This window comes from Myotis davidii, unplaced genomic scaffold, assembly GCF_000327345.1.
Source record: "Myotis davidii unplaced genomic scaffold, ASM32734v1 scaffold428, whole genome shotgun sequence".
Classification (NCBI taxonomy): Eukaryota; Metazoa; Chordata; class Mammalia; order Chiroptera; family Vespertilionidae; genus Myotis; species Myotis davidii.
In genome coordinates this window covers 1,245,107-1,248,559 of record NW_006299834.1, presented here as the reverse complement: position 1 = coordinate 1,248,559, position 3,453 = coordinate 1,245,107, and the positions used below count along the sequence as shown (strand labels likewise).

At 56.9% G+C, this 3,453-nt stretch overlaps 1 protein-coding gene across 4 annotated transcripts in view; it reads right to left on the bottom strand.

Annotated features, from left to right (window-relative positions):
* Positions 1-3,453, bottom strand: part of PACSIN2 (protein kinase C and casein kinase substrate in neurons 2) — a 66,826-nt gene that overhangs the window by 8,108 nt on the left and 55,265 nt on the right. For all 4 annotated transcript variants that reach the window (XM_015571928.1, XM_015571930.1, XM_015571929.1 and 1 more), the window contains exons 6-7: positions 2,297-2,472; positions 287-407 (exon numbers count right to left, since the gene is read on the bottom strand). In XM_015571928.1, coding sequence (XP_015427414.1) covers positions 287-407; positions 2,297-2,472 — 297 coding nt within the window. The remainder of the gene's footprint in view (positions 1-286; positions 408-2,296; positions 2,473-3,453) is intronic.

The following is a 3,453-nucleotide window of genomic DNA, read 5'->3' as shown; positions in this document are numbered from 1 at the left end:
GGGCCTGCATGTCCGGCAGCTCCTGGGACTCGCCCTGAGGAAATGCCAATGTCAACAGGTGACCGAAGTTCTTAGCGAGAAAGGAATAAGTGCACCTTCCCTCCAGATTCTGGCCCTTCAGCCACGCCCGAGGCCCCACAAAATCAGACATCCGCTTGCCTTCGAGCGCAGCTGGGTAACAGGGCCAAGGCCAACGTGGAGTTGGAACGAGAAAGACAGTGCATGACTCGACCCATGGGTCCAGCCCCGGCCGGGCCAAGGGGTCCCGGGTGCAGCCTCCTCCTACCTCAAACTGCGGCCAGTTCATGGACATGCCCGGCCCGTGGTTGGCTCTGAACCACCTCAGGTCCTCCACCGCGTCGGCAGCTTTGAGGCTCTGCTCCAGTTCACGGTAAATGTTTTTGTAGCTAAATCAGAAAGAAGCGTGACTCTTGGAAGGCAGGGACGGCCACACTCATCCCAGCCCAGTGCCTCCACATCGGGCACCGAGGTCTGCCGCCTCCACAGCTGACTTCACACTGGGACCAGGACTCCCTGCCCTGGCTCGGCTGGGTGGTCATCCGGCCTCACCATGCACAGATGACCACCAACAACAATGGCGTGGAAGCCAAGGCTCTGGCTTCTAACAAACCAGTTTTCAATCACCACGGGGCAACTTGGCTTTGTTCTGTACCGGGTAATACAGAAAACACCGGCATCTGGGCCACACAGGCCACCATCCGGGTGGTCCCACTTAACCAGCTCCAGAATCCAGTGTCGGGAAAGTTCCTCCTCGTCCCTTCAGAAGTGAGGACGCCTCCTGCTGGACAGCTCGCAGTAGCTCGCTTTCCTAAGAAGCTGACCACGTTGAACAGAAGTACGTGTCACTATGGGTCGTACTTGTCACTCCTAACCTTTACGGCTGGAAGTCATTTACCCTCCCTAGACCTCAGTTTCCTCCTCCGTGGAGTGGGCACAACACCATCTATTATAGGTTGAATCCAAAAGATGATGAAGTCCTAACTAACCCCCAGCACCTCAGAGTGTTACTGTCTTTGAACACAGCGTCTTTACAGAGGAAATCGAGTTAAAATTAGGTCATTAGGGTGGGCCCTAATCTATGGACATCTTTTTATAAAAAAGGGGGGATTTGGACACAGCCACGGAGAGGGAAGACTGTGTGAGGCCACCTTGAGAGAAGACAGCCATGTGACTGAGGTGATGGTCTACAGCTTAGGAAGGCCGAGGGTTGACAGTGGACACCAAAGGCTGGCATCGGCAGGAAGACCCTGCTAGAACTGCTGGGGGAGCCTGCCCTGCCGACACCTGGGCCGTAGACCTCCAGCTCCAGGAGAGAGAGAACAGACTTGTGATGAGGGAAACACCCAGTTTGTGTATTTTGTTACAGCAGCCCCAAGACACTACTACACCATCTACTGGCCAGAGTGGCTTGGAGGGCTGAGCAAGGCCAGCATGCCAACCTAGGACAAGCACTCACACGTGGGAGCTATTCTACACAGAGAGGAGCCCAGCCCTGCCCCAGCCAGCTGTGTGGCCTCAGGCAAGTCACTTAACCTCACCCAGCCTCAGCCGCCTCAGCAATAAGACAAGACCGTCATATACATGAATGAAATGGTGGCAGGGTAGCTGTGCAATAATTGTTGCTTTTGTTGTTTTATGCAGAAGGAGACACAGGGAACGTAATTTCCTGGTAACAAGCCCTGCTCTGTGGATGGCAGAAGTCTATGTCCAGGGTTGCCCAGACCCCTGCCTGAACAAAGGCATCATGGGACCAGAGACAGAGAAGTGCAGAAAAGGCTTCCCAGTCTCCCAGCACAATTCAGATCTGAGTCCCCGAGGGTCTGTGCTGTCCGGGCCTAGGACCACTGAGAAGTCTCGGACCGAGCTGGCAGCCTGCTAGTCTGGACAGAGAGGACTTATAAGGGGCCTCAAGGTCAGATCGTCATGGGAGCAGGGTATGCCAGCCCGGAAATGCTGTACTTGCACCGGGCTGACTTCAAATCCACCAACTGTAGCCAGTTCGAGCCGCAGCCTTCCCCGTGCGTAGACCCGGTGAGCACACAGAGCCGGTAGAGCAGGCCCCTCATTGTGCGGAATGGGGCCGTGGGGCTCAGGCCAGTGACCAGCTGCTGCGAGCAGTGGCGAGAGGCTCAGCAGAGGGGCTCGCCCTGGGCAGGGGAACTTCACCTGACCACCACTGCGACCCCATATCTGGAGACCAGTGACTGAGCTTTGCTCAAAAGCAACCTTCCGCTGACTTCACTGCGACGTGCTCTGTGGCTAGCAGGACACCCACCTGGACACATTGGACAGGTCTAGGTGCTTCTGAACCTCGAGCAGAACTTCCCGGAAGAAGCGCAGGCGCTTCTCCTCAAACTGCTGGCACTGCTCGAACACCTGCTCCATGTTCTCCATGTACTGGGGGGTGCTCTGGTCCAGCTCCTTCAGGGACTTCTCGTACTTCTCTTTGGTCTACAAGAAAACCAGACGCCACAGAGGGAGGGTCACCACCAAGAGGAGGCGAGCCAGGCTCTGTGCCACGCGGGTCCTCATGGCTTGAGTCCCTCCCCGCCACTTCGGAATTCAGCAGCAGCTGGACTTACTTATCAAGTGACACTATTACACCAGCCGCTGTGGGTGACTTTGATAAGGAATAACATGGTGAGGAGCTGTGGCCTGCATCTAAGAAGCATCCCGATCTATTTCCTTTGCACCGCTCAAGTCCCTTGACAGTAGCAGCCTCTCTCCCCCCAGAGAAAAGCAGACCGAGAGGCTGGAAGCTGGAGGCCAGGCACAGGCCCAGCCCACTTCCTGGGAACTATTCAATCACAAGTTGCTGGCTCGTGTTTAAGTCCTGTGACCCAGACCTTCCAGGCAGAAGCCCACCTGCCTCTGAGGAGCCCTTCATCAACATCCTGTTTGATCTTCTCCCTAATCCACTGCAGGGGGAGGCGGGGAGGGCCCCCTTCACAGTGGGAGACACGATGGCACCCAGAAGCCACACTGCCTGTTCAGTCTCTTCTTGGCTGAGAGCACCTGCCCCACCACCCAAGCTCCTGCAGAGCTGCCCACACCTCTTTGGGGCCCTCACTGCTGAGGCTGCCAGAAAACCCTCCTGCTCCAGGCCCTGGGCTCCCTTCGGCCCAGCGCACCAGCCTGCACCCTCCACGGGCCTCCCTTCCACACCAGAGCAATCGCTCCAAACGGCCTGGTCCGCCACACCTCTGCCCTCCCTTCTTGCAGTGGTCCCGTCAGCAGCATCTCAAGCTCCTTACTTTGCCTGACTCTCAAGGCCATTGGCAATTTGGTCCTCAAAACCCTCGATATCAGCTCATACATCAGTTCCCGCTGGGCTCTTCACACCTCCGTGTCCTTCACCTCCGTGTCTTTCCCGCTCTCTGCCCACAGCCACCCAGCTGCCCAGCACTCTACCCCCGAGCACAGGAATCGTGA